This window comes from Herpailurus yagouaroundi, unplaced genomic scaffold (assembly GCF_014898765.1).
Source record: "Herpailurus yagouaroundi ecotype Mexico unplaced genomic scaffold, PumYag 182, whole genome shotgun sequence".
NCBI classification, from domain to species: domain Eukaryota; kingdom Metazoa; phylum Chordata; class Mammalia; order Carnivora; family Felidae; genus Herpailurus; species Herpailurus yagouaroundi.
This window is the reverse complement of record NW_024412413.1, coordinates 11,671,786-11,699,705: the sequence shown is the minus strand read 5'-3', so window position 1 is coordinate 11,699,705 and position 27,920 is coordinate 11,671,786. Positions and strand designations below refer to the sequence as shown.

The 27,920-nt window shown below is 56.0% G+C and overlaps 1 protein-coding gene and 1 long non-coding RNA gene across 5 annotated transcripts in view; both read right to left on the bottom strand.

The window, feature by feature from the left end:
• Nucleotides 1-143: 143 nt before the first annotated feature.
• LOC121040421 (uncharacterized) lies at nucleotides 144-7,546 on the bottom strand. 3 transcript variants are annotated; one of them, XR_005795279.1, is made up of 3 exons: nucleotides 7,268-7,546; nucleotides 379-480; nucleotides 144-254 (listed from the first exon to the last, which is right to left on the bottom strand). It is a non-coding gene; the product is annotated as an uncharacterized LOC121040421 (long non-coding RNA). The 3 variants fall into 3 exon arrangements; XR_005795280.1 differs by having other exon boundaries at nucleotides 438-480; XR_005795278.1 differs by lacking the exon at nucleotides 7,268-7,546 and adding an exon at nucleotides 2,273-2,320.
• An 8,851-nt stretch (nucleotides 7,547-16,397) lies between these two features.
• MYH9 (myosin heavy chain 9) overlaps nucleotides 16,398-27,920 on the bottom strand; it is a 92,443-nt gene continuing 80,920 nt past the window's right edge. Inside the window, exons 27-40 of one of the 2 annotated variants that reach the window (XM_040490928.1) lie at nucleotides 27,603-27,809; nucleotides 27,364-27,468; nucleotides 26,961-27,113; nucleotides 25,673-25,921; nucleotides 24,415-24,627; nucleotides 24,084-24,296; nucleotides 23,638-23,799; nucleotides 21,825-21,953; nucleotides 20,750-20,838; nucleotides 20,536-20,659; nucleotides 20,059-20,267; nucleotides 19,484-19,592; nucleotides 19,208-19,380; nucleotides 16,398-17,984 (exon numbers count right to left, since the gene is read on the bottom strand). In XM_040490928.1, coding sequence (XP_040346862.1) covers nucleotides 17,867-17,984; nucleotides 19,208-19,380; nucleotides 19,484-19,592; nucleotides 20,059-20,267; nucleotides 20,536-20,659; nucleotides 20,750-20,838; nucleotides 21,825-21,953; nucleotides 23,638-23,799; nucleotides 24,084-24,296; nucleotides 24,415-24,627; nucleotides 25,673-25,921; nucleotides 26,961-27,113; nucleotides 27,364-27,468; nucleotides 27,603-27,809 — 2,253 coding nt within the window. In that variant the 3' untranslated portion in view covers nucleotides 16,398-17,866. The remainder of the gene's footprint in view (nucleotides 17,985-19,207; nucleotides 19,381-19,483; nucleotides 19,593-20,058; nucleotides 20,268-20,535; nucleotides 20,660-20,749; nucleotides 20,839-21,824; nucleotides 21,954-23,637; nucleotides 23,800-24,083; nucleotides 24,297-24,414; nucleotides 24,628-25,672; nucleotides 25,922-26,960; nucleotides 27,114-27,363; nucleotides 27,469-27,602; nucleotides 27,810-27,920) is intronic. The other variant, XM_040490927.1, reaches the window with a different exon arrangement.

The window sequence follows — 27,920 nt, the reverse complement described above, 5'->3', positions numbered from 1 at the left end:
GGACCAAGGGTGGGGGCTCCCCCTTGGTCCCTCTTGAAGGGCCCAGGACACTCATCAGTCCCTCATCATCAAGGGACTGATTCCACTGTGGGTTAACTCAGCTGGAGGCACTCCCCCAATTCCGGGAATCATCTGGAAGGTGACTACCTGGGTAGAGCCCACAGGCTTCTTGGGTATGGTGCCAGCAGTGGGATCTCAGACTTTTCCCCCCAGCTTGCGTCTGCGTCCCGGTCGGAAGGAGGGGTCGCTTCACCCTTGAGAAAGGGAGAACAAATTGTGCGGTCAAGTGTGAGCCAGCGGTGACCACAGGGAGCAGCAAGGGGCCAGGTCCCTGGTGGTTCCCTCTGGGAAGGTCACAAATGCCAAAAGGGACTTAACCTGATATGTCCGTCTGTCTCCTGGCCTCTACTGGCTGCTATTTAAGGAAGGTTACTCACCTCACTCCAGCTTGTTCCCAAGCCAGGTCACAGTCCTGCTGTCCTGTTGGGGCACAAGGAGAAGACAATCAGAGAGGGAGACTGCCATCTGAGAAGCTATAGAGGCAATAAAACCAAACACAGAAGAAAAGATGGGACGGAATGTTCTAGAAGTTACTCGAGGTCAGGCACATCTGTGTTGATTAACTGACGATAGCTAATGTGGATCAAGTATCTAGGAGGGGCAGGGCTCCTTATGGTTCCCTCACTGATTAGTCACACACACTCCATGAGGGGGTGCTCTTGGGGTTGCCATCTTATTTTGTTTTAAGGTTTGGGGCTCCTGGGTGGCTCAGTCGGTTGAGCGTCCGACTTTGGCTCAGGTCATGATCTCGCGGTCTGTGGGTTCGAGCCCCGCGTCAGGCTCTGGGCTGACGGCTCTGAGCCTGGAGCCTTGCTTCAGATTCTGTGTCTCCCTCTCTCTCTGCCCCTCCCCTGCTCACATGCATGTGCTCTCTCTTTATCTCTCTCTCTTTCAAAAATAAATAAAACGTTAAAAAAAAAAAGTGGGATGATAACATGAGTTAAACTAGAATAGAGTGAACTCTAACCTTCAACAGATATATTTCCTAGCAATATGTCACCCACTCACATAGGCACCCGTGGGTGTTTCTTACTCAAAGGTAGCAAGACTCTTTGGGGGGGAAACTGAATTCCTGGATTCCACGGGTCTGCAATGTCCACACTCCAGGGGGCAAAGATGATTTCAGGGAGGTTCAGAGCCGTGCTCAACAGGGCACCATTGGGAAGTCCCAACAAATTACATAATAATAATAGATAATGATCATTATGATCATGCTTCATTGGGCCAGGCTGAATCAGTGAAAAGCCATGAGTTCCTAATAATATTCAAATGAGGGCAAATGAGACAAAATATACAAAAAAAAGGTAGCTATAAAGGTGAAAAAAGGTAGTTATAATTAATCTTAATAAGAAAGGGAGTCTTAATATATATGGGCATTTTGGGGGCACCTGGGTGGCTCAGTCAGCTGGTTGAGCAGCTGACTTTGGCTCAGGAAGGAAAGGCCAGGAGGCACCTGCATGGCTCAGTCAGTTACGCATCTGACTCTTGATCTCGGCTCAGGTCATGATCATGGTTCATGAGTTCGAGCCCCGCGTCCGGCTCCGCACTGACAGTGTGGAGCCCGCTTAGGATTCTCTCTCTTGATCCCTCCTCTCTGCCCCTCTGCCATTAGTGCTTTCTCTCTCAAAATAAACTTAAAAAATACATATATACCTATGGGCATTTTTCCCCCTTCTATTTATTATATGATTGTGATAAGGGACTGAGAAAGAAAACCACAAGAGGCCCTGACATTGGCTGGCTAGCCTGGCGCTCCCTCCAGGTAATATTCCCTCCCTTGGCTAAAAAGAATGACTGTTACTTCTCTAGCAAGTTTTGTCCTTGTTCTGTTCTCTCCCCCTTTTTTTTTTTTTATGCATATTTGTTTCAGCATAGAGTCCAACATGGGACTGGGTCTCATAAACCATGAGATTCATCATGGCCTGAGCTGAAATCAAGAGTCAGATGCTTCACTAAAAGGCAACCGACGGAATGGGAGAAGATATTTGCAAACGACATATCAGATAAAGGGTGAGCATCCAAAATCTATAAAGAACTTCTCAAACTCAACACGCAAAAAACAAATAATCCAGTGAAGAAATGGGCAAAAGACATGAATAGACACTTCTCCAAAGAAGACATCCTGATGGCCCACCGACACAGGAAAAATGCTCAACGTCACTCCTCATCAGGGAAATACAAATCACAACCACAATGAGATACCACCTCACACCTGTCAAAATGGCTAAAAGTCAACAACTCAGGCAACCACAGATGTTGGCGAGGATGCGGAGAAAGAGGATCTCTTTTGCCCTGTCGGTAGGAGTGCAAGCTGGTGCAGCCACTCTGGAAAACAGGATGGAGGTTCGTCAAAAAACTAAAGATAGGGGGCGCCTGGGTGGCGCAGTCGGTTAAGCATCCGACTTCAGCCAGGTCACGATCTCGCGGTCCGTGAGTTCGAGCCCCGTGTCAGGCTCTGAGCTGATGGCTCGGAGCCTGGAGCCTGGAGCCTGTTTCCGATTCTGTGTCTCCCTCTCTCTCTGCCCCTCGCCCGTTCATGCTCTGCCTCTCTCTGTCCCAAAAATAAATAAACGTTAAAAAAAAATTAAAAATAAATAAATAAATAAATAAATAAAAACTAAAGATTGAACTACCCTACGACCCAGCAATTGCACTACTAGGCATTTATCCAAGGGACACAGGGGTGCTGTTTCAAAGGGACACACGCACCCTCATGTATATAGCAGCACTATCGGCAAGAGCCAAAGTCTGGAAAGAGCCCAAATGTCCATTGATGGATGAATGGATAAAGAAGATGTGGCGTATATAGACAATGGGGTATTACTTGGCAATCTGAAAGAATGAAATCTTGCCATTTGCAACTACGTGGATGGAACTGGGGGGTATTATGCTAAGCGAAATTACAGAAAGACAAATATCATATGACTTCACTCGTGAGGACTTCAAGACACAGAACAGATGAACATAAGGGAAGGGAAGCAAAAATAATACAAAAACAGGGAGGGGGAGAAAACAGAAGAGACTCATAAATATGGAGAACAAACTGAGGGTTCCTGGAGGGGTTGCGGGAGGGGGGAGGGGCTCCACGAGGAAGGGGGCACTAAGGAATCGACTCCTGAAATCATTTTTGCAACCATATCAAAAAAAATTTTTTTAAAAATTAAAAAAAAAAAAAAAAAAAAAAAAGTCAGACGCTTAAGCTTAATCGACTGAGCCAGGCATCGCCCTCTGTCCTCTCCTGGAATAGATAAGATTACTGAGACACGCACTGATAGAAATGCCCCCCCTTTCGGCAGCACAGCACCCCATCTAGAGCGGCCCTGTTTCCTTAAGAGCCTCCCTTGAAGCCCAGATCCTAGAATCAGTTCTAACGCCCTCTTCCTCAACCACAGGAGTGTGCCTGGCGGCTTCAGGCTGAAAGGCTCGGAAGGTAAGGGTGTGGATCTACACGGTGGGTATCATGGGTTCTACCGAGGAGGAAAGAACGCACACGGGCAGCTGTCAGGGGATCAAGGCAGGCCCAGCAACGGTGCGGCCGGCTCCCAGCAGGTTATCTTCCTCTGTCCAAGCCACTGCTGCCCTGGTCATTTGCTGACACTGATCCGTTTCTAGCTACTGATCTTTGCTCTCAGCCTTGATGTTAACGACAAAGCAATGCTCGCGGCCTCTGCTGCTTTCCAACCCGCCAGTTCCCACGCACCTCCACCTCCTCCCAGGCCACCGGCCTCCCCCCCCCCCACCCTGCTGCCTCTCATGTTGGGGCCTGGACACCAGGTATGTGTTTTCTGGGCGCCTCTGCAGCGACGGGCGACTGTCCGGCCCGGCCTTGGCCAAAACAAGACACAAGGGGAAGTCGGTTTAGGGGGGGGGGTCTGGGGCCTTCCTGCTGCAAGGGACAGGCGGGAGAGGAGATCTGGCTGGCCGCCTTCTCCTCCTTCTGCTTTGAATGCTGCATGACCCTGGGAGCCCAGGCCGCCAAGTGACATCATGAAGCACGAGCACCAGAGACCAGGAGGACTGCGTGGGTAGACAGAACCAGACCCTGGATGACACCAAACGTTTGCAGATGTGTCTGCACCCTCGGGCTCGTCCTTCCCGTCCTGTGCTGTTCTTGGCCTGGCCCTGACCCTTGTCTTGGGTGTCTGCTGGGTTTTGATCCTGGACGTTGCTCCCTCCTGCTTGGTTCGTACGTGGAGGGGGGGGCCGCCGCCCCCCCTCACTAGCCTGCTGACTGGTCAGTTCCCGGCCAGGTTGTGGGGAGGAGGAGAAGAGAGGGGCCTGTCCCGTGCGACGACGTGGCCCAGACTGGGAGCCCTCCCATCCTCACCAGCTCTAAGCTCTCCAGATGCCGTAGGGCAGAGGTCCTCACCAGAGCATCTCCCTGCAAGTGGCTGCGGGATATCCTCCTCGGGTAGGGAAAGGGGAGGTGAAGGCAGCACCAGGTTCAAACGCCTGAGCCTGGCGCCCCATCCCCCTGTCACTGCTACCTCTGTCTTCCCCGTTGCCTTGGTCCAGGCACCCTCACGGACCCCGAGCTTCCTTGCTTTTTTTTTTTTTTTTTTTTTCCTTTCTCTTTTAAAATTTTTGTTTTAAGTAGGCTCCACGTCCAGCGTGGACCTTGAACTCACAACCCCGAGATCAAGGGTCGTTTGCCCTACTGCCCAAGCAGGTCCAATGTTCTGCCCCTCGCTTCTGATTAACCTCAGCCTCCACACCTGTGCTCAGGCTGCTCCCTCCCCCTGGAAAGCCCTTCCCCACCCTCCTTAACTTGTAAACGTTGATCTGTGCTTAGATGCCCAGCTCAAAGGCTCCCTCCCCTGCCTGCTTCTCCCCCGACCCCTGTCACTCTCCAGGCTCTGCTTGCCTGTGCTCTGTCCTCTCCGTGGTTCTCTGTATCTTCTGCAGCCTTCTGTTTCCTCCACTCTGAGCACGCAGAGCACGCAGAGGCCCTGTCTGTTCCCTGCCGCATTTCCTATTCTGCCCGGGGGCACCCTCTGCCTGCCCTCCAGGGCACGGCCAGGCTAAGATCTGGGGTGTAGGAGTCATGGCACACCCCAGTTTCATTCACCGTTGAGTAATTTTCTTTGTTTTTCTTGTCTATCTCGACGAGAAGCTCTTTCTGGCCGAGAACAAATAAGACTGTGCCTCAGGTTTGATACAAATTACCCTATTGATTTAGTGCGCTTTTGACAGGCCTCTCAGATTTCTGAGAGTTTCCAGTCACTTCTTCGTGTCTCCGTACTCCAGCCATAATATTTTTATATGAGGAGACAGAGGAAGAGGAAACCGCAGAAAAACATGGGTGTCCCGATGCCTGAGACCCAGGAAGCGCCTTCCAAAGCCTCCCCTCCCCCCAGGGTGGCCAGGCCAGGTGTGGATGTCGGGCCCAGCTCCCTCCAGCCTTAGCCCAATTTTGTTCACTAACTGCTGCCCGTTGGGGAGAAGGGTGGAGGCCGCTTCCTTACTGCTCCTTGGAAAGCACACAAAAAAAGCCGTGTTCCTTTGGATTGCAGTGGCAGCCATTAAAGACGTTCTGAAGAAAGAGAAGGAGTGGGAGGAGGGGGGGGGGAAGAAGAGGACGAGGGGGAGGGGGGGGGAGGGGGGGAGAAGTAACATCTGGGAGTAGGAGGAAGAGAAGGAAAAAACCAACAAGCTTGTACAAACTCAATCAATCAACCCCAACAATGGGACGCCTGGCTGGTTCAGTGACTGGAGCGTCCGACTCTTGCTCTCGGGCTTGTGAGTGCAAGCCCCACGTGGGGCATAGAGATTACTTAAAAAAAATAAACTCTTTAAAAATCAATCGCTCAGTCCCAACAGAACCCATACGTAAGCTAGAAAGAAAAAGCTACAAATATCCCGGAAGAAATGTTAAACAAAACAATAATGATGTTGAGTTGGGGTAACTTTTCTAATCAAGATGGAAATCCCAGACCACAAAGGGAAAGGTACAGCTATTTGACCTGCTAAAAATGAAAAATTGCAGGGGCGCTTGGGTGGCTCAGTTTGTTAAGCGTCCCACCCTTGGTTTCAGTTCAGTCATGATCTCACCGTTCATGGGATCGAGCCCCACATCGGGCTCTGCAGTGACAACAAGGAACCTGCTTAGAATCCTCTCTTTCCCTCCTTCTCTCTCTCTCTCTCTCTCTGCCCCTCCTCCGAGCGCCACAGGTCTCTGACTTTCTCAAAGTAAATAAACTTCAAAAAAAAAAAAAAAAAAAGGAAACTTGCACAGGACACCTTAGGAGACACGACTGATGGATGCTGAGAACAGACAAGAGCGGGGCAGGCATCATACGCGAGAGATCCTCCAAATCAACATGAAAACACTGAAGCCAGTTTTTTAAAAGATGTGAACAAACAGTCGCCAGGGGAAGGGACTCGCCCAGGCTCTTGGCGGCCAGGGTGGAAGGGAACACCAGGTGTTTGGGGAGAAATGAGATTTTAACGACCACATACTAGGTCTGACTCGGCCTGTGTGAACACACAGGGGTAAGTTCACGCCCGCACAGCCGTCCCCAGGAGTCCCCAGCTTGGTGTCTTAAGAGTATAAAGGTGGGACCGTATCACAATGTGGCCCTTATCACCCCGGCACCGCCTCCCTTCTTGCTGACAGGGGCACCCACGCCTGCCTCTCCTCTTACCGCCCCACGGCACGCGGAACAGAGGGCCCGGCGCGGGGCAGCGGGGGAAGCCCGGACATCCTGCTCTGTCTCCCGGTCCGGGCACCCTGGGCCAGAAGGTCCCTTTCTGGTCCTCAGTTTCCCCGCAGAGCCTGGCACCCAGCAGGTGGCTCAGAGACACTGTGGGTGACACGACCCTGAGTCCTTGATCGTTTGCATCTCAGAAGAAATGCTTTGCCAGTCAGGTTACCTCACCTCCTCTGCTTCCTCCAAATTCCCCAAAGGGATGAGCACCCCGGCCCACTCCCCACACCTCCCCCCTCCCCGATATCCACCTCCTTCCTGGGGTCTGCTCAGGTCGCAGGCAGTCTGGAACCTGGGATGAGCAGTGCCCCCCTCCCTCTCCACTGTTTCGGGGCATGGGGGTGGAGGGGGAAAAGTCAGACAAACCCGGCTTTAAATCCTGGCTATGCCGCTCTTTGGGGCACGACCTTGGGCTAGAAATCCGAGCTAGGATCCCTCTTCCTTCAAGAGCTGTTTGGAGGGTGAGTAGAGGGGCAGGGGTTCCCACCCTCCACACTTACCAAGGAATCATCTTCTGAGCTGAACACCGTCCGGCTTTTCTTTAGCCGTGTGGACCCAGTCACCTGCGGTGTGTGTAATTAACACACAATCCCGGGCCCAAATATATATGGGACTGAAAGGGAAACTGAAAGTCTCCATTTCAGAGCCACTCAGGATGGACACACACAAGCACAGGGCCCGTCCCAACCCCTCAAGTAGGGACCTCAGATCTGACGTTCCAGGTCCTTCTGGCCCCAGCCCTTATTGCCTTGGGCTTCTGGAAGGAAAACCTGCCGCTGAGGGACCGAGGAACCCTCAGCCAATGACCCCTTGCCCCCCCCCCCCCCAAGGGGGTCTGTCCCCAGGCCCCTCCTCTCTGCCCCACCCACCTCACTTCTGGCATTATCCACCTCCCTATCGCCAGCACTTAGGACCGACGCCAGACATACCCGGATGCTCGCTGCACATTTGCCGTTTTGCGGCTGCTTCAATGCCATCCCCGCGTGGCCTCTAGGCATTTGGGTTGGCAGATCCTTCGCCAGGATCACCTGCTTCTACCACCTGGAAAAATCGGGCCTATACTTCAAAGCCCGAATCTAGCATCACCTCCTCTGAGAAGCCCTCCAGCCTCCACGCAGGCAGAGTCCGCGGTCCCCTACCGTGCTCCCGTGGCACCGGGTGGGAGGGAGGAGTCCAAACCCGCGGCACGCATGCCACCCCGCCACGGTGCCCGTGTCTCCTCTTTGGATCTAATCAGGTCTCACCAGACCTGTCGCTGATGGCAGGGACAGCCCCGGCGCCCGCGGGGGCCCGTCCTTGGCGGCCGGTGCTGTTGGCAGGACAGGGCTGAGGCCAGGCTGCGGTTTTCTAACCTCTGCTTAGTTCTGCTTGACCACAGACCTCTTTCTAAGCGCAGGACTTGTCCAGGAAGGCGAGTGTCAAGAAATGGAAAATGAATAGGCTTCCTCCCTTGTGTGCTTCCGGGGGGACGCGTGGACACAGGGCTGGACGGTGGGCCCGGGGCGGGCGTGAGTTTGCAGATGAGGAAACACGGCTGAGGGGAGAGGGGGTGGCTCTCGTGCAGCAGCTCAGGGCAGGGCGGGGGAGGGAGCCAAGCTCAAAGGCGCTTTGTCACTTCGACCCTTGACACTTGCTTCGAGGTATGTTTTGTCCACCTCTGCTTGTTTCGTGATCTTCTGGTCATTTTTGCTGTAATTCCCCTTCCTCCTGATTCTTCCGCTTGACGGCCAGATAAAAACCACTGTGAGGTACAGAATTCAATGAACTATCCATACACCCGCGGCCTGACTATCTACTGAGGACGCAGAATGGATTCCAGACACGGATGGACTCCACCAACCAGGCTGGGGTTGCAGACACGTCAAGTGAGGATTAGGCATCTTTTGAGTCCAGGGACATGCGCTGAGCCCCTCCCTCCCCCCCCCCCCCACTTGGGGACCCTAGAGATCTAGCGACTATAAAATAGGGCTCAACTTGACCCCCAAGATCAAAAGAAGAGTCACCCAGGATGACTCCAGTTCCAGAGTGGGGACGGCGGGAAGGGGGGGGGTTGGGGCAAAATCGTTGGTCAGCAAGCAATTTCAGCCCACTGTAAAGGTAATCCCAACTCAGTGGGAAAGGGACCCTAACATTGCTGAGGGAGGTGTCCCCCAGCATCATCTGGTGGAGGCTGGGGGGAGTCAGCAGGCGGGCACACAGCTAGCACCACCATGCAGTCTCTCCATCCCTTGGGGAGGCAGGCTCGGTTCAGCCACGCTGGACGTTATGACTTGTATGTTTCAGTGTACCTGCTGCCGAAGCGAGCACTTGACTAGTGTGTTTCAGAGCAGGGTCCCCACCTCTTGGTTCTCCCTTTCTCTAGGGACAGTGGCGGGGGGGGGGTGGGGAGTGGGGAGCTGTAAACTGGGCATGTGACAATGGGGACATCTGGAGTCATAGGGTGGCTGGCAGAGAGAGACATCTTAGGATTTCAGAGCGTGGTGAATGCATCCATGCTGATGGCACCTGGTCACTCGGGGGACGTGGAAGGGGAGCCACGGGTCTGGGTCACGCGTTGCAAGGCCGTGAGGACCACGCAGTGGACAAATGCTATTTGCCTTTGCTCACATCAGTGGTAAAATCGGGCGCCGAGTAGCAACTGTCAAGTTCAGGAAGGCTTACAACAAAGTATGAAGATGACAATTCAGGGTGCCTGGGTGGCTCAGTCCATTAAGCGGCTACTTCGGCTCAGGTCATGATCTCGTGGTTCGTGGGTTCGAGCCCCACGTCGGGCCCTGTGCTGACCACTTGGAGCCTGGAGGCTGCTTCCGATGCTGTGTCTCCCTCTCTGTCTGCCCCTCCTCCACTTGCTCTGTCTCTCTCTCTCTCTCTCTCAGAAATAAACGCTAAAAGAATTTTTTTTTTTTTAATTACAGACGACAAACTCAAAAGCATCGTCTTAATAATTGTATGTTGAAGCCAAGGCAGGTAGACGTGTGGTCAATGTTAATGTGTGTATGAGGTTTAAGAGAATTGGACGCATTCTCAGAGTGAATAAAGCAGCTTTTGGATTCCAGTTGAAAACAGGTAAGTAATTGCGTAATCAATTTAGATGAATGATTTCAAGTCGGAAAGTACTGAGGGTGTTGCAAATAAACTTCAGCCCAGAGGAAGCAGCTTCAAGTTCAGCAGGTCCCCAAACAGGATGAGTAAGCCATGGTGGGCGTGGGGATGGGCTGTGAGAGCCACATCACCAGACATTTCCCGGGCGTGTGTGTGTGTGTGTGTGTGTGTGTGTGTTGGGGGGGGGGGGGCCGAGAATCAACCTCTACCCCCAGCAGTCAGGAGATCGAAAAGAAAAACTTCTTGAAGACGTCTTTGCAAAAAGGTGACTTTATTAAAGCCTGGGGACAGGACCCTTGGGCAGAAAGAGCTGCACTGGGGTTGTGAAGGGTAACTCATTATATGCCTTCCGGTTGGGAGGGGGTCAGGGATAGAGTATGTCTCTAAGGAATTTTGGAAGCCAAGTTTCCAGGACCTTGAGGGGCTAGCTGTTGCTAGGGAAACACCATTTATCACCATTTAATAAAATCTCAGTCATGAGACCCCCCCCCTCAGATGCATATGGGGGGGCATAAGCTTGGAGCATGATTGCCAGCATATATCCTGGGGCAGCTGACATAAAGGAAGTAGACTTCTAGGATCCTCGAGGTTGGAACAATGTTAAGCCAAGGTTCTCTTTTGCCCCAGCAAAGTGTCATCATCAAGGGAGCTGAGCAACTAGAGGGAGGTCACTCTGTTGGTTTCCAGGACTTGGCAATGGGCTGTAGGCAGTAAGGGAAGTTAATTTTTCACTTGCCTTAGTTTCCCACACGGCAAGCACTTAAACCCCTTTCCTTTGTTCTTGGGTAGCCAGGAGTGTCCGAGGAATATCACACAGATCCCACCTGGGGGCGGGGGTGGGTGCTGCCTTGTACTCAGCCTGCCTTATGCTTCCTCATCAATAGCATCTAGCTGCTGTGGAAAACAGTATGGCGGTTCCCCAAAAATTTACATATAGGTGAACATCGGGCAAAAAAAATTACCACACGACCCCGCACTTCTGCTTGGGGGTATACACACAAAATAACAGAAAGGGAAGCCTCCAAGAGCTATTTGTATTCCCGTGTTCAGAGCAGCATTACAATATCCACATAGCGGAATATCCAAGGATGGACGGGTGAGAAAAACACGGTCCACCCACACGGTGGGATATTATTCAGCCTTAAAAGGCAAGGAAAGCCGGACACCTGCTGCAACATGGATTGAACCTTGAGGGCATTATGCTCCGGGAATAGGCCAGTCACGAAAGAGAAAGATACTGCACGATTGCGCTTAGATGCGGAACTCGGTCACATTCATAAGGACGAAAAGTAGACGGTGGGTGGGCGGCGGGTGGGGGCCAGGGGCTATGGAGGGGGTGGTGGGGAGCGGGCGTTTGAGGGGGCAGAGTTTCGGTCCTACAGGATGAAAAGAGCTACGTGGACCGAGGGGTATTTTGTGTCTGGTCTCGGCCTAACTGATAACCAATGCTGTGGTCGGGACAGCCTTTTGGTTCCCATTAGGACTGCAAGGTGGCCCGCAGCAACGACCGGCGAGAAACTGAAAAAAATACGGGTTTATTGCTTACCAGACCAGGAACTTGATCAGCACATTTGGGATCACGCAGCAAGCTCACGGGTAGAGAAAGCGCGTGTACAAGGGCCTGGGCTTCTGCTTTCACTGGGGCTGAGGGTGGGGGCCTAGGGTTTTGAGGGCTTGCTCTTTTCTTTTAATGTTTATTTTGAGAGTGTGCGCGTGCATGCATGGGGCGAGTGGGTAAGGACAGCAGAGAGAGGGGGGCGGAGAGAATCCCGAGCAGGCTCCACGCTGTCAGCACAGAGCCAATGTGCGGCTCGGTCCCACGACCCTGAGATCATAACCTGAGCCGAAATCAAGAGTCGAACACTCAACCGACTGAGCCACCCAGGCGCCCCATGGGCTCACTCTTTATTGGTGACTAGAAAGCTTGGGAGAAAACAAAACAAAACAAAACAAAACAAGCGACCTAAATGGTCAGTTATCGAATTCAACTAAGATTTCTTTTTTTAAAAATATATATATTTTTAATATTTACTCACTTCTGGAAATGTAGAGACAGAGTGTGAGCAGGGCAGGGGCAGAGAGAGAGGGAGACACCCGAGGGGCCACCTAAGATTTCTAAGACAAAGAAGCCTCTGGTGGGGGAGACAGCTCCTTATCTAGCCGTGTTTATGCAGATAGCCCTCTTTGAAGTGGATGCTCTGGCAATCAAAGCTTAAATCAGAAATTCTATTACAAAAAACACAAACCCACAAAAAAACAAAAACAAACAAACAAAACCAATGGTGATGCGGTCCCACAGCACAGAGAAAGTGTTTAAAAAAATTTTTTTTAATGTTTTTATTTATTTTTGAGACAGAGAGAGACAGAGCATGAGCAGGGGAGGGGCAGAGAGAGGGGGAGACACAGAATCCGAAGCAGGCTCCAGGCTCCGAGCTGTCAGCACAGAGCCCGACTCGGGGCTCGAACTCACGAACTGCGAGATCATGACCTGAACTGAAGTCGGACGCTTACTGACTGAGCCACCCAGATGCCCCAGGAATTAAAATTTTTAATGAATTACTTAAAAAAAAAAAAAAAAAAAAAAAAAGGACAGGGGCACCTGGGTGGTTCAGTGGGTTGGGAATCTGATTCTTGGTTTTGGCTCAGGTGATGATCTCACGGTTTAGGAGTTCGAGCCCTGCATCGGGTTCTGTGTTGACAGTGCAGAGCCTGCTTGGGATTCTCTCTCTCTCTCCTTCTCCCTTTGCCCCTCCCCTGTACAGGCACGCATGTGCTCTCTCTCTCTCTCAAAATAAATAAACTTTAAAAAAGCAAAAAATACAGGGGTCCTGGGTGGCTCAGTCGGTTTAGCGTCCAACTTCGGTTCAGGTCACCATCTCACGGTTGGTGAGTTCCAGCCCCGTGTCGGGCTCTGTGCTGACAGCTCGGAGCCTGGAGCCTGTTTCGGATTCTGTGCCTCCCTCTCTCTCTCTGCCCCTCCCCCACTTGTGCTCTGTCTCTCAAAAATAAATAAATGTAAAAAAAAAATTTTTTTTAAAGCAAGAAATAAGAGTATAGTTACCGTGATGAGTCCTGAGAAATGCAGTGAATTGTCGAATCACATCGGACACCTGGAACGAATATAACACTGTATATTAACCAGACTTGACTACACGTAAAATGAAACAAAAAACAAACCAGCGAAAGGAATGAATCCTTAAAAGCCCCACCTTCGTGGAAGAGAGTAATGCATGGGCGCCTGATCCCTTTATAAGCTTGGCAAGGCATCTCCACCCAGGACGGTATTCGCTACAAGAGCCCTGCGATGAAAACCTTTCTTCTCCTTGCCTCGCAGAAAACTATGGTTCAGATGGGCGAGATGATTTGCTCAAGAAGTGGGGCGGCCTCCCTGCTCTGGTTTCTTGTTTTCTTTTCTGGCTCCTGCCCTTTCCCCGGAGAAAAGGGGGGGCGGGCCCTGCAGGGGGCGCTCTCTGCGGCTCCCTCTCCACGCAGCCTGTGGCACCAGCAGGAAGAAGAAAGATCAGCATCATCTGGACGAGGGAGGACACTCTCCAGGTAGGAGTTTCGTCCTCTGCTTTTAAGAAACAGGGGGAGGCTCCCTCCCTGCCCAGACACACCCGGCCAACGAGAAGCCGCCACACCCTTGAACTCTTCTTCTTCCCCGCTGAACTCGCATTCAGAGCAACCCTCCCCAGTGTCCTCCCGACGGGTAGGAAAAGCCGCCTTCCCTTTGTCTCTCCAGACTCGCGTGTGGTTCGCCATGGTCTGTCCCGAAGGGCGATTCCTCTGCTGTTCCCGAAGGAAGTCATTTCGCGGGTGAAAGAGCTTTTGGATTTTTAAGGCTGGCAGCCCAGAGGGAGAGAAATCCTTAAAACCCTCAAGTATTCCAGAAATGTACTTTCCGGCCCTAAACTCTCCCTGTTGGCTGGAGATAAGTCCACGAGACTTCACGTACCGCGAGATCTTGCTGCCCGGTCTCAGCGCTCAGCTGGTGGGGGAGGGGGGCGAGCCCGGCAGTCTGAGCCCCCGATGACGCACGGCGGCTGCCACTTGGCATCACGGGCTCCTGACCTAGTGCCCCGCCTCCAGGGGGTCAGGAAGGCGGCCCTGGCATGCTTCCATCAGCGCGCCGTGGCCCAGACTCGGCCGTGTCCAGGTCTCCCGTCCGTGACCTGCGCACACTGTGGGGACACTGCGCAGCCCTGCCTGAGTTTGCCTCCCCGATTTTCGCTGTGACTCAGTTTCCTTGCTTTGGGGAAGAGTACATACCTGACAGGGGTGCTGAGGGGGCGACGAGAGGCAAAATAGGGATGGCGCTCGGCACACAGTAGGTGTTCAGTTAATAAGAACTGATATTTCCTTTATGTAATGTTTATTTTTGAGAGAGAGCGACAGAACGCAGGTGGAGGAGGGGAAGAGAGAGAGGGAGGCACAGAACCCGAAGCGGGCTCCAGGCTCTGAGCCGTCAGCCCAGAGCCCGACGCGGGACTCGAACTCACGGACCACGAGATCGTGACCTGAGCCGAAGTCGGATGCTTAACCGACTGAGCCACCCAGGCGCCCCTAGTCACAGACTTCAAAAGGAAAACAACCACAGACTCACAAGACAAAAAAGCACGGTCCCGTGTCCCTTACATCCAACTTTCCCCGATGAGGACAGCTCACGTAACCGCAGTCATTGTCAAGGCCAGCAAACGGACCCTAGCACCGCGAACTAGCTGGCAGACCTCACTCAAATTTCACTCGTTCCCGCACACGCTCGTTTTAGACATAAAGATGGTCCTGCGACGTGTTACCACCGGTCCAGTTCAGGTGACCATCGCAACACTCGAGACCCTTCTGTTGCTGCTGGGGCGCTCCACAGGACCGACCCTTGAGGGTGACACCTTCTCAGGACGTCCCTAACTCCTGGCGACCGCCGATCTGCTGCCCACGTCCATAATTTGGGCCTTATGAGAATTTTTCACAAGCGGATTCGTACAGCGTGTAACCCTTCAAGGCCAGCCTACGAACAATTCACCCAGAGTGATGCCCTGGAGCTCCATCCGGGTTGCTGCCTATATAAATAGCTCTTAACTTTCTGTGGCTGAATAATCGGTCTCTAAAGGAGGGACAGGACCTCGGAGGCCCCTCCCAACCTCCTTCCGCTGTGCCGGGAACCCCCGCGGAACCCCCACGTGTGGAGGTCTCACCTCCAGGAGCCAGTGGCCCTTCCACATCGCTTTGCTCTTCTGCAGGGAGAGTCCTGGGCACGGCTCCCTCGCCTCTGCCCCTGTCTTTCTCTCTTTACTCCCTCCTTGTCCTTTTCCAAAGTGCACTCGGAACTTCCTTCCCCCTCTGCCTGGTGGGCGGGTCAGGCAACCCCAGGACTGCCCAGCCCTTGTGGGCAGAGGTGGGGACCCGGTCCAGCACTACCCTTGCGCAAAGTGCAGCCAAGTCACGGATCTCAGAGGAGAGAACCAGTATTTGCCGAGTAGCTGCAGGGGGTTGAGTGGGGGGGGGTTCCCCTCAAAAGATGTGTCCATGACCTAATCTCTGCAACTCCTAACTGTGACTTTATGTGGAAAGACCTTAGGTGTCTGCAAATCCTCTAAGTTAAAGATCTTGAGATCGTCGCAGGTTGTCCGGGTGGGCCCTAAATCCGATGGCTAGTGTCCTTACAAGAGACACAGAGGAGAGACGACAGGGAGCTGGGGGGAGGGCCCAGGCAGAGGCAGAGATTGGAGGGACGCCTGGAGCCAGAGAGGCAAGCTCTCCCCTGGAACCCCCCAGGAAAGGGCAGAGCTAAAAGGAGGAAAAGCACCCCCAGCCCTTGGGTGGCGCCCCCCCCCCGCCCCCAGCTCTGTCATCTGCCGGGCCCGCGAGTGTCCTCGCTGGAAGCTCACAGCCTTCCTTAGCAACCGAGGTGGCCAAACAGAGGTCCCGGGACGCTGGCGGGCGGGGCAGCCACTTGGGTCCACAACACTGACCAAGGGGGTGGGTGCCATGGCCCTTCTCTAAGGAAGGCCTTCTCCCCCCTCCCTCCCTCTTGTTCTCACTGCCCTCCAGGTGCCCAGCAAGGGGCTGGGGTTGTGCTCAGCCTATGTTAAAAGGAATGAACCAACGAGCAGATGAGAGCTTCAGCAGTCCCGTGGAGTCTCCCGCGCTGACACACGCTGACACACGCAGGCCCAGTCACCGCCTCCCTGGGTCCTGCTTATACACAACTTGGGATGAACCCCCCACAGGGCAGGCTTTGCTTCGTCTGAGGACTCCGGAAGCTCCTGGAACTTAGCATCCCGGTCTGTGTCCCTGTCCCCAGTCAAGCACACAGTCGGTACTCAATAACGGAAGCGGACTGAGGTTTCTAGGAGTCCCTCTTAGCGGACTGAGGTTTCTAGGAGACCCTGGCCGCTGGCCCAGCCTCCGCCATGCCGAGCTACCGGCAGCTTCTAGAAGATGCGCAAGTAGGTGCCCGCTGCGGAAGCAAAGCACAGTCCCTTCCAGGCCACCCGCTCTGGCAAGACAAGACACCGGCAGACACATGGCTCGTAGCACGTGGTACTCTTTATTGTGACGCTCAGTGGAAAACATCTGTAAACCAGCTAACTGTAGTGGTGACAGCCGTAACGCATGCTAAGGCACTTTTATTATATAAAAAAGGGGTGGGGCTGGGAGCTCCGTTCACTCCTTTGTGACAGCAACTGGGACCTGAATTCAGAGCTTTTTAGGCATATGTAGCTTTCGTGTATCTTCATGATTTGTTGAGTTTGTTTCCTTTAAAAAAAAAATGCCTTCTTTGCCATAAGTAAGTCTAAATGCAGCATATACAAAACAGGAACACAGGTGAATTAATTCAGCAGCCAGTGTAGACCAGCGCAGGACAAACTATTCTCTTCTAAACGTGGTTCCAAAGGAGAGGCAGTGATAAAGACTTGGAATTGTATCATTTATTATAAGAAGGGGAAAAAAAAAGAAAACTTTTTTTTTTTTTCCTTTCAAAAACATCTGTGCGGATGGCAGAGATTCAAACCGTACTCAGTCAATGCTGCAGATAATCTACCCTCGGGCCCCAGTCCTAGAGTAGGTATGAGATCACGGGAGGGCCACTGGCCCTTTGCAATGAATGCTCTGGCTGTCAGACTTGGGACAAGTCCCTTAACCATTAAATATATTTGGTCCCCAAGAATGTTGGGAGAAGCCGCTGCGGGCCTTTCCAGCTTGGCCCCTGGGCCCGGTCTGCTTGGCCCCACAGCCTCGCTGTGGCAGGGGGCAGGCTGCCCTCGGCAAAGGAGGGAGGGGGGCCGTCATTGCACTTGAGACGCTGTAGAATCAGGAAGAGGACAGTGGCGCTGCCCAGAGGGGGTGGGGAGGAACGACCCTCCTTCCCCCCCCCCCCCACCCCCCCGCATTCTGTGCCCTGCACAGAGGTGGCGTCCCTGGGCCTGCTCCTGCCCGATCGCCCAGGGCCCACGGGAGTGGGGGGCCGACGGGCCGGAGGGTGTGAGGTCACCGTGTGTGATTGCCAACAGCAAAGAAGGAGGGGGAGCTGGTGGCGGAGGAGGGGGAAGGTGACAACTCTGCTGGGGTGTCGAGCTATCAAAACTTCTTAGTCTGGAGAAAAATAGATTCGTAGAAAACTCTTGCCCGTCCCCGGTGGCCTGCCCGCCTTGCCTCACCATCTTGTGCTTTTTGGCAAGAGAGGGCCAAAGATCCTGCTGGTTGCTCTGTTCCCAGGCCAGGGGCCCAAGACTCTGACTCTTTGGTATCAGATTCTGGGGGGCGGGAGGGGAGCAGGAGGCGGCTGCAGCAGGGGAAGCCAAACGCCCTCAAAAAGGCCTGGGGGGTGGTCAGGGGGTGGGGTGCAGGCCTGAGGTCCCCTGGCCTGGTGGGATGGGGTGGGGAGGTCACGATCACAGCAGTCCCAAGAAGGCGGAGGGGGGTGCTGCGGGGGCTAGGAAGGGGAGGCGGAGTCGTCTGTCGGTCGGTCCGTCCGTCTCGGGCAGCAGGAGGAGAGGTTACTCGGCAGCTTTGGCCTCGGCCCCGTCGGCTTTGCCGTCCACCTCCTCGTCCGAGCAGTCACCAGCACCTTTCCGGGCCATCCGGCGGGGCACGACAAACGGCAGGTCTCCTCGCCTGGGGGCAGAGGCACAGGGTCAGCAGGGCCGGCCAGGGTGACTGAGTTCAGCTCACACATTTCAAAGCGCTTTAGAGGGACCCCAGGCCCCAACATCGCACGGGGAGAAGTAACACGGAGCCTCGGGAACACAGCCTCCCGCTTTAACCCGAGACACTGGTGAAGACAAACATCAGCAAGTTGGGACTGATCGAGAGGGAGAACGCCCAGAAGCAGAGGCACCTTCTGCAAAATGCCACCCTTCGCTCAAACTTCGAGCACACGGGTGTAACCAAGAGATACAGAATAACTCCACACGGTACACAGATACCAACACCCTCTTCCCATCACGGGCAAGAAAATACTAAGTCCTGGCTAGAACATCTGCTCTCGTCACTGTTTCACATTTTTTAACATTGATTTCTTTTTGAGAGAGAGAAGCAGGCTCCAGGCGAAGTCAGACGCTCAACCACGTCTTAATCTTCTTTAGGCATAAAAGCAACGAGAGGGGCTCCTGGATGGCTCAGCTGATTGAGCCTCTGACTTCGGCTGAGGTTATGGTCTCACAGTTCGTGGGTTCGAGCCCTGCGTTGGGCTCTATGCAGACAGCTGGGAGCCTGGAGCCTGCTTCCGATTCTGTGTCTCTTTCCCTCTCTGTCCTTTTCTTGTTTGCGCTCTCCTTCTCTCTCTCAAAGATAAATAAACATTAAGTTTTTCTTAAAAAAATTTAAAATTTAAAAATTCAAAAAAAAAAAGGAGATAAGAAGTGAGACCTGGGGGAAAGACTCATCTGATGCTTCTTGAACGGAAACGCTCCTCGAGAAACGCAAGGCAGCCATCCTTGTGGGCACGGGCCTTGTGACTGGGCACCGGGACTCACTCAGCAAACGTTTACAAGGCACCTAGCACGTGCCGGGGATGTGCCCGGTCACTTCCAGCAACTTCTAATGCAAAAAGCGCAGCACGGAAACATCCTCGTCGCGTTTAGAGCAGCCACGTGAACAGATTTTTCAGATGAGATGGGAACGAATTACCCAGTTTCACGGTTTACTCAAAAGGCCGGGCAACGGCCCAGGGGGGCAGAGCCGGCCCAGGGCCAGCGCGGAGCACAGGGCGCCTTGCCCACGGACGTCTAGTTGACGAATGGAACCAGTTTCTAGGAGCCGAATTTGGTGAAACGCGCTCTTCGGAGCGCACTGACTTTCGGGAGGAGAAGGAAGGGTGTCGAGGGGGCCGGGCTCACCTGAGCTTGTTCTTGAGGGAGCTGACCTCGCGGTTCATGGCGTCGGCCGTCTCGGTGGCGTCTTCCAGCTCACGCTGCAGTTTCCGGCGGGAGGCGTTGGCCCGCTGGGCCTCCTCCTCCGCCTCCTCCAGCTGCCGCTTGAGCTGCTTCAGGCGGGTGGATGCCTTGTCAGCCTGCAGAGACGTGTGGCCGGTGGCCCCGGTTAGGGGCTCTGATGCGGGAGGCCGGGGGACCCCTCACCAGCCACGACCCGGGCGGCCCCGCGCGCAAACACACCTGGTCCTTGAACTGCTCGGCGTTCCTCCGCTCGTCATCCACCTGCAGCAACACGTCCTTGAGCTTCTTCTCGGCCCGACGCACCTGCTTGCAGGCCGCCTGGCGCTCCCTGCGAGGCACAGACGCGGCGGCTCAGGGACCCTCCCTTCGAGGGTCCAGCCACACGCCACCAGCTGGACAACCTGTTCTGGGGCCTCGTGGGCATTTCCTCCCCAGGGAGGCCCTGAGGCCGAGGCGGGCCACCTCCACCGAACACCCCAGGTCCCCTAAGGGAGGTGCCGTGACCAGCCCCCTTTCACAGATGAGGAAACAGGCTCAGGGAGGGAGGTGACATAGTCCAAAGAGCAGACGTGGAGCCAGTAAAGGGGAATTGAGATGTGGGGCCCAGTGTGACACCCCCCCCAGTACCTCCAAAGAAGCCTCAGTCTCACTGAGCCCACAGGAACCCCCACCTGCGTCTGAGTCAGCCCCCAGACAGCTGTCAAAACCCCCGCCGTGGAGGTGGCCCTCGGGCTCCGACCCCGGCCCCGTGAGGCCCCCGCAGGTCGCTGCAGGAGCCGAGCAGGGGCACCTACTTGGTCTCGTTGTCCAGCTGCTCCTCCAGCTGTGCGATCTTGGCCTCGAGGGCGGCGATGGAAGCCTTGTATTTGGACTTGACAGTGCCCTCCATCTCCTGCAACTTGACCTTGAGCTCCTTGTTCTGGCGCTCCAGCTGCTGCCGCGCATTCTCGTTTTTCTGGGCGTGGCTGCGCTCGAGGTTCAGGTCGGTGTTGATCTGGTCGATCTGCGGGAAGGAGGGCCGGTGACCCGAGGAAGGCTGGGGACCCTGGCTGGGGCACACGTGAGGCCGCTGGGTCCCGAGGGGCCCCTGATAACACCAGCCCTGGGGCCGGCAAGCTCTGGGTCTTCCCAGGAAAGGGAGCTCCTCCAGAGCCAGGGTCCAGGACGTGCTCCCCTAAGCACCGCGAGCGCTCGGCTTCCGCCAGCCGCCGTCTGGGAGGAGCGGAGCCTTGTCTGGAAGGAATGCCCGCGGAGCCCCGGCCCCCGCCCACCTGCAGGTTCGCCTTCTTCAGCCGGTCGTTCACCAGCTCCGTGTTGCCCTGCTCCTCCTCCAGCTCCTCCTCCAGCTGGGCGATGCGGGCCTCCAGGCGCCGCTTCTCCTCCAAGGCCAGGGCTCTGGGCGAGGGCAGGGAGGAGTGAGAAGGGGCCTGTCCCAGAGGCGGGACACCCCCAGCCCCCAGCCGAACACGCCATGCCACGGCTCACCCTTTGCCGCTGCTGTTGGCAATCTCGTCGGCCAGCTCGTCCCGCTCCTGCTGGGCCTGGCGCTTTGCACGCTCGGCAGCTGCCAGTTCCTGCCACGGGGACCCAGACGGTGACCCCCCGGGGCGGCCCAGAGCCCCGAGAGCCCCCCCTCCCTTTCCTGGTACTCTGCAAGTGCCACGCTCCTGGAGTCCTGGCCCTTCCTCTCGACCCGCCCCCCCCAGGCCTGCCTCTTCCACGAAGCCCTTCCTCATGAGCCCCTCTAACTCACAGGGCTGATTCCTTCCTCTCAGACCATAGCTTAGGCACCACGTGTTTGCAAAGCCCCTACGTGTAAGTGTTAGGAACCAAGCCATATGCTGGGGATGGAAATAAAAAACCGTCCTGCCCTAACGGATATGCTGGTTCCTCTGTGTTCTGGGGAGACCGGAAGTTGGGGGGATAAGGCAGGGATGTAATTAGGGTGAGAGCATGGGGGCTCTGAAAGCCTCAACAGAGACCCACACGTGACCTCAGAGGGAGGGATCAGCCCAGGCCCAGGCAGGAGAGCACAGCCCTCAGGTGAGACTGGACACCGGGCCCGGGTAGGGGCACCGGGCAGCCAGTCGGCTCACGGTACAGGAGACTGCCTAAGGCCGCCGGAAGCCTTTCACAATATGCCCCTCGCGTGTGACCAACAAGGCTGGCAGGTGGGGGGCATGCCGCGCACCAGCGCTGGAGAAGGACCCTCCTTCCAGGTGCCAACTCCCAGCAGGAGGCGACGATTACCACCAAGCCTCATCTCATGCAAGGGAGCTGGCCCCAAATGGTGACAATTTAATTCACACACACGTTTTACTCACACGAGGGAGCCTTGCTGCTTAACGAAACCCCTCGGGGTTTCCTTCATAAAGCAAAAACCACCCCCACCCCATTGCCGGAGTTGGGCTAGTTCCTGGCCAGCAGCGCCCGGTGGGGGGGGAGGGGGGGTGGGTGCCCAGGCTGGCTGGACGGAGGCCCTCCGCTGCCCCCTGCGGGCCAGGGGGCCGCGCCCCCCCGGGCCCCCCCCCCCCGAGTGCCATCCTCGCGGCCTGCCCACCTCCTGCAGCTGGATCATCTCGGCCTCCATACTCTTTAGCTTCTTCTCGTTCTCCTTGGCCTGTGCCAGGATCTCCTCGCGGGAGGTGCGCGTGTCTTCCAGCTCCCGTACGTAGTCCTTCATCTGGGCCTGTGGTGGGCAAGGGAGGCTTGGCACCCACCGCCACAGCTGCCAGCCCCCCCCCACCCTGCGCACGGACACCCTACCCACAGGCACCGGAGGCTGGTTCTCGGCCTGACGCCGTATTTAACTCAACAGCGATAAGGACAAATGTCTCTTTACCCCGTGTCCTTTTTACACTTTTGTGACCACTAAGGTTACAGGGCATGGTTTTGGCAGTGTTAGTCACTGGTTACACATTAGTTCGAGCTGCTGTCTGGGTTTCGCCTTCCACGACTTCCTGTTAGACTCGAGTCGGGCGCTCTGGAGCTGTCCCCCCGTGCCACCCACCGCTCTAGGTCAACGCCCACCTGCCAGGTCAGCCCCGACCAGAGGTAGAAACCCATTTCCTCTGTTCTTCTCCTGTGATTTAAACTCTAAAGATCTTGGTCAAATAGGGTTTTGTTTTGTCTTTTTTCTGTTTTTTTTTTTTTCCCCTTTCTGCAGATAAATCCCAAATTGGGATTCTCCAGGCCAGATGGTACCAGGTGGAACCACCACCAGCAACGAGAGCATCTGGGCCCTACGACCTCGCCCGCCGACGCCGAATTTGGTCTTCCTGTTGCTTGGTTTTCTGGGTGTGATGTGGCTTCTCAAGGATGTTTCTTACGATTTATTATCTTTAACACTTATTTTTTTTAATTTTTTTTTTAACGTTTGTTTATTTTTGAGAGAGACAGAAACAAAGCTTGAGCGGGGGAGGGGCAGAGAGAGAAGGAGACACAGAATCCGAAGCAGGCTCCAGGCTCCGAGCTGTCAGCACAGAGACCGATGCGGGGCTCGAACCCACAAACCGCGAGATCGTGACCTGAGCTGAAGTCGGACGCCCAACCGACTGAGCCACCCAGGCGCCCCTCTTTAACACTTATCTTGATCGACACTGAGTTACATACAGAAGTGCTCAATCACTATATCATATACCTGAAACTAACATAACTCTGTACGTTAACCACACTGAATTTATCGTAAGAATAAAATTAAGGGGCGCCCAGCTGGCTCAGTCAGTTAAGCGTCCGACTTTGGCTCAGGTCATGATCTCCCAGTTTGTGAGTTTGAGCCCCACATCGGGCTCTGTGCTGACAGCTCAGAGCCTGGGAGCATGCTTCAGATTCTGTGTCTCCCTCTCTCTCTCTCTCTCAAAAATAAACATTAAAAAATTTTTTGAATAAAATTAAAATTAAAAACATGTAAGCGAGTAAAACTTGTGAACTTTAATCACTGGTGAGAACTCTCCAAGTATGTGGTCTGTGCTCTGTGCTGCATGTAGGGTTCCGTGCTCAGGTCGGAACCTTCCATCGCCGTCCCCCAAGGCTGGATTGGGTGGTTACGTGGGCCAGATCTGGTTTACTCTGGAAATCTGCCACCAGGTGACTACTTTCCTAACGTCATTGAGTTTCCAGGTTTACGTGGGTTTCTTTGTTTAATGGGCGCAAAGCCTACGATCTTAATGCAAGTTTGCTTCTGTTTTGCTTCCACTTGACCCCTGGGTCTGAGTCCCCACCCGTGAGATGGGGCTAAGGGCACGCGGGTCCTTCCTCAGAGAGGGGAAGGCGGTGCCCCTCGGCACTCAGCAGCGCCCCACTAGTGTCCCAGACCCCTGCGAGGCCAGAGCCGCGGGGGCAGCCGCGCCCAGCGTGGCCCGGCCTGACCTCACCTGCAGCTTCCGCAGCTGCTTGATGGCCTCGTCCCGGTTCTTGTTGGCTGAGTCGACGTGGGCCTCCAGGTCTTTCAGGTCCATCTCCAGCTTCTTCCGAGCGGCCACCGCCATCGAGCGCTGCTTCTTCTCGTCCTCCAGCTCTGCCTCCACCTCCCGCACCTGGGGGACGGGAGGGCGGGTTCAGGCGGCTGCACCAGCCCCCAAGCCCTGCTCCACTCCGTGCCTGGGGGGGCTACTTGGGGCCAAGGACGATTACTGACCGAGAGGGTCCCTGACCCCGGTGACAGAGGGCTGGGGAGCAAGGACGTGGGAGGTGTGGACGAGGAGCCCAAGACAGCCCAGGGAGAGGAAGGAGAAAGGAAGCCGACCGGAAACTGGGGGGCGAGGGGGGCGCCCCTGGCCACCTCTGCCCGGGGCAAGGGCAGTGGGAGGGCCGTCCGCACCTGTCTGACCAGCTGCTTCTTCTTCTCCTCGCTCTGCTCGTCGCGGCCCTGCAGGTCCCGCTCGAACTGGGCCTTCATGGCCTGCAGGTTGACCTCGAGCCGCAGCTTGGCGTCCTCGGTGGCCTGCAGCTCGTCCTCCAGCTCCTCCAGCTGGGTCTTCATCTCCTCCACCTGCTGCTCCAGGGCCCGCTTGGACTTCTCCAGCTCGTGGACCTGCCCCCCGCCCCAAGGGGACCACATCAGAAGCGGAGGGATGAGGCCTCTGGCCTCGGTGTCCGCTCAGCCCCTCCCCCCCCAGCCACCACAGGCCGGCCACCAGCTCGGTGCTCACGCTCTTGCCGACGTCGTCCTTGGAACTCATGAGGTCCTCCATCTCTGTGCGGAACTGCTTGTTGAGCCGCTCCAGCTCTGCCTTCTGCTCCACGGCCTCCTCCAGGGCCCGGGCCAGCGACAGCGCCTTGGTCTCCTTCTCCCGGGCCTCCGCCTCCGCCCGGTCGCGCTCCTCCGCGTACTTAGCAGAGATGGTCTTCTCCTCGGCCAGCAGCTGGGGGAGAGGTGGTCACCGTGAGCGTGTGGACCTCAGGCGGGCAAAGCACGCGGACCCAAAGTCCTTGGGGGATGAGGGCCCCAGGCGCTGGTCCGAGGGGAGGGGACCGCGGAGAGCAGGCACAGGCCACCGCTTCTGAGCGTGGCGCGTGCCGTGCGGGGTGTCCTTGGAACCAGAGCCGGGCAGAGATCACCTCTGCCGGTGCGCTCTGAGGTCTGCTTGCAGCATTGACCATTTACTAATCGTGGTCCCGCAGGTCCCATGGCGCCCCTTCCGTGGGAACCCACGGGACACCTTCCCCTCTCAGAACCAGAAAAGGCTCCGCTCTCCTTAACAACCGGTCGGTGCTTCCCCTAAAAAGGATGTCGGTCTGGCTGCTGAGAGGCCCAGATCCCACCTGTGCCCCTCATGAAGGATGCCCGGGCAAGTTCAAGTTTCCGGTGTCCACCCTCCACGTGGGCCCACCCACGGCCAGACCTTATGTCCCCACCTGCCTGTTCCCTCTGCCCCAACACCTCTTTGTCCCCGACCCGCTCCTTAAAGGGCCAGACAGTGAATGCGTGAGACGCTGCAGGACTCTGTGAAACCACGAAAGCAGCCGGAGACCCCGGCACGTGAGGGAACGTGGCAAGGTCTAACGCACTTCTGCCCGCGGCAACAAGTGCAGGGCCGTACCCGGCCGGTTGGGCCGATGCCGGACTTACTGTTTTTCTACCCTATCCCACCGTCCGTGTCTCTGTAAGCTGCCTCAGAGTATTTGGAAGGAGACAGAGATACGACACATAAATAAAAACCCTAAACAACAGGGGCACCCGGCTGGCTCAGTCGGTAAGACACGTGACTCTTGATCTTGGGATCATGAGTTCGAGCCCCACGTCGGGGGCAGAGTCTACTTAAAAAGAAAAAACATCCCCACTCGTTGTAAAAAGGGCTCATCATAGGCCATTTGAAAGATGTAAGGAACCAGAAAGGGGAAGAGACGCCCTCCCCGAGGGGGACCACCGAGGCCCTCGCACGCAAGGCCATGCTGTGCGGCACGTACCTGGTCGAACTTCTTCTGCTTCTTCTCCAGGTTGGAGGCGGTCTGGCGCTGGTGATCCAGGTCCACGAGCAGGTCATCCAGCTCCTGCTGTAGCCGCGTCTTCGTCTTCTCCAGCTTGTCATAGGCGGCCGCCTTCTCCTCGTAGCGCTGGCTCAGCCCCTCTAGGTCCTTCTGGAGCTTCCTCTTGGCTTCCTCCGCTATCTCCAGGCACCCCACGCCGTCCTCCATTTTCTTCTTCACGTCCGTCATCTGGACGGGAGCACAGACTTAGGGAGGTAGCCACCCCGTGCCCGGGACGGCGGCTTGCCTGCTACCTCATGGACGGAGGCCCAGGCACGGGGACGCCCCTCTTCCACCAGGGTGAGAGAAACGGGGTTTCCGCAGAGGGCCTCTGCCTAGAGTGGGCAGGCCAGGGGGAGGCCTCCCAGTCGTGACGAACACCAAGCCTTATTTTACAGAGACGGACCAGAGGGGAGGCTCCTCCATCGGCCTCTCCCCACGGACACAGTCTGCAGGAGGCAGGAGTGCCACAGACACCCGTCCCACAGCCCCTCCCTGCTCCGGAAGACACAGCTGCCGCCCCGTACGTGACAGCTACTCCCACCCAGACTGTCACACGGGCTCCGGGCCCACCCCGAGGAGGTGGGGCGGGTCTCCTGGCCCAGCACACTGAAGTCCCAAGACGGGATGTAGAACAGGGCTCTTGACCTAGTCTTGGCTGCGGGCGCTTTGATGGTCTAGAAAAAAACTACGGTGTCCTTCTTAGAATGATGCTTTAATACGCATAAGACGTATAGGATCACCAAGCAAACCGATACGGAAAAATGCGGTTACCGGGTGCTTTTTTAAGCCGTGATACAGTAACCCACGTGCTGCCCTAGTAGCACGTCTAATACCAGCTCCTGAAGTGGCGGGGAGCACGAGGACACCCCCAAAGCCCCGCCTCAGCTCCGACGCGGTGACCGGCAGTTTCTATGGAACCCCAGCACCGCTGCCTGTATTCCTAACGGAAGAAAACGCTAAACATCAGCCAGATTGGTGGCCAGACAGATGTGACGTCGCCTCTAGCCAAGTTCACGGATCCCTGAATTCTGCCTGGGTACCCCTGGCTAGGAGCTCGGGCCGGGGAGGGTGCCTGGCTCCAGACGGGCCTGAGGGTCCAAATGTGCAGGCGGGTGCCCCGCCGGAAACCACCCCTCCCCCCACCCCCCCCAAGCCTGCAGAATCCAGCCAGTTTCCCTGGGTCATCCGTGCGGCCTGGGGCACGGAGGGGGAGCCGGCACTGAACCTGGGCGTGGAGGGTGGCGATCTGCTTCTCCAGGTTCCGCTTGGCCTCCTCCTCCTCTTCCAGCTGCTCCTTAAAGGAGTTCTTCTCATCTTCCATCTGCTTCAGCTTGGTGCTCAGGCCCAGCTTCTGCCGGTTCTCCTCCTGCAGCAGCTCCTACACCAAGGACGAGCAGGGGGCAGGGGCTCAGGAGGCGCCGAGTCAGAGCCTCCCGGGCCCACACCCTCGACAGGATGGAGGAGCCGGTCCCTCTGATTCGGGGGACAGCTGGGGGCGCCAGGAGGACCCAGAGACCCCGTGGATACAGGGGAGGGCGGCTCATCAGATGAACCGGGGCAGCCGATGCCGCAGGGGCTCAGCGTCCTCCCAGGAAAGGTCCGGGGCAGGGACCGGCCGCCATCCTTACCTGTGTGTCCTGCAGCTGTGACTCCAGAGCAGAGAAGTCCTTGGTGAGTTTGCTGGACTTGCTGTCGGACTGGGTGAGGAGACCGGTCACGTTGTCCAGCTCAACCTGCACGGGGACGGAAGAGACAAGGGACAGGGACTGTGACTGCTCTGGCCCCACCTCGGCTCTCAGGCCAAGGTGGACCTGAGCTGCTGTCGAAGGCACCCCTGCCCAGGCCCGGGTCCCAGCGGAGGCCTCACCTGCAGCTTGGTGACCTTGTCGGCCAGCTCCGTGCGCACTCGCTCTCCCTCGGTGAACTTCACCTGCAGCTCCTGCAGCTGGGCCTCCACTTTCTTCCGCTTATGCTCGGAGTCCCCTTTGCCCTGCAGCAGGACCTTCACCTCGTTGGCCAGCTCCCCTCGCTCGTTCTCCAGGGTCTGCTTCGCCTTCTCCAGGTTGGCTTTCACCTGGTGGGGACAAAGGCAAAGATGTGCCAAGGGGCGTCGGTGCCCCGGCGTGAGGCTGGTCTTCCTAACGGCACCGGGGGAACCACCAGGTCCAGAGACAGAACCTGCCGC